This window comes from Limulus polyphemus, unplaced genomic scaffold (assembly GCF_000517525.1).
Source record: "Limulus polyphemus unplaced genomic scaffold, Limulus_polyphemus-2.1.2 Scaffold111203, whole genome shotgun sequence".
Classification (NCBI taxonomy): Eukaryota; Metazoa; Arthropoda; class Merostomata; order Xiphosura; family Limulidae; genus Limulus; species Limulus polyphemus.
Genome location: NW_013776799.1, coordinates 1 through 907, shown reverse-complemented (window position 1 = coordinate 907; position 907 = coordinate 1). Strand labels below are relative to the sequence as shown.

The 907-nt window shown below is 33.5% G+C and overlaps 1 protein-coding gene across 1 annotated transcript; it reads right to left on the bottom strand.

Annotated features, from left to right (window-relative positions):
• Nucleotides 1-30: 30 nt before the first annotated feature.
• Nucleotides 31-841, bottom strand: LOC111084752 (probable cation-transporting ATPase 13A3; the record flags this gene model as incomplete). Its single annotated transcript, XM_022381326.1, has 3 exons — nt 31-175; nt 378-498; nt 752-841. Coding segments are annotated over 3 exons (356 nt in total), but the record flags the coding sequence as incomplete, so codon positions are not given.
• Between the last annotated feature and the right edge of the window lie 66 nt (nt 842-907).

The following is a 907-nucleotide window of genomic DNA, read 5'->3' as shown; positions in this document are numbered from 1 at the left end:
CTAACATTTCTATCAACCCTTTAAATCTACCACAAGATATACAACATTACCTGTAGCCATCATTGTTCGGATCTCTGCTTTATGAAGTATCTGTATCACAGGAATAGTTTCTGGTTTCAGTTTGTTCTGCATTACGAGAAGACCCAGGAAAGTCAAATCAATTTCTATTTGGTCTCTGTTAAGAAATATAGAACACTGAGAGACAGATTAATATTAGGTATATAAACATTGAATGATTCTTACAGTGTTAAAGCCTACTCTTTAAATGATTGTATATGTTTTTTTACTTAAGCCATTTATACTCGAAATTAAACTTTTGAAACACAGTAACTAAAAAACGAAGAGTTGAGAAAAATGAAAGAAAGTTCCATACAAACCTTTTTAATTCCTGAACATGATGCCACGTCAACTCTCTGTCAAGTGCCCGCCAGGCAAGAGCAATAATACGAAAACCTTGCAATGTATAATCCTTTAGCAGATCATTAAAGTTTATTGGTACTGTAGGGGGAAACAAAGACCACTAATATTAATAATATCAGTACATAGTGAAATGCTGATCTTTATTACAGGAGAATGTTTCAAGGTGACGTTTAAACAAAGATAAACTGTCTTCCCTGGTAAACAACAACTATACTTACAGGTGTTCTTTAAACAAAGAGAGCTTTCTTCTCTGGTAAACAACAACTATACTTACAGGTGTTCTTTAAACAAAGAGAAGCTTTCTTCTCTGGTAAACAACAACTATACTTACAGGTGTTCTTTAAACAAAGAGAAGCTATCTTCTCTGGTAAACAACAACTACACTTACAGGTGACCTTTAAACAAAGAGATGCTTTCTTCTCTGGTAAACAACAACTACACTTACAGGCATTTTTTAAACAAAGAGAAGCTATCTTCTCTGGTAAAC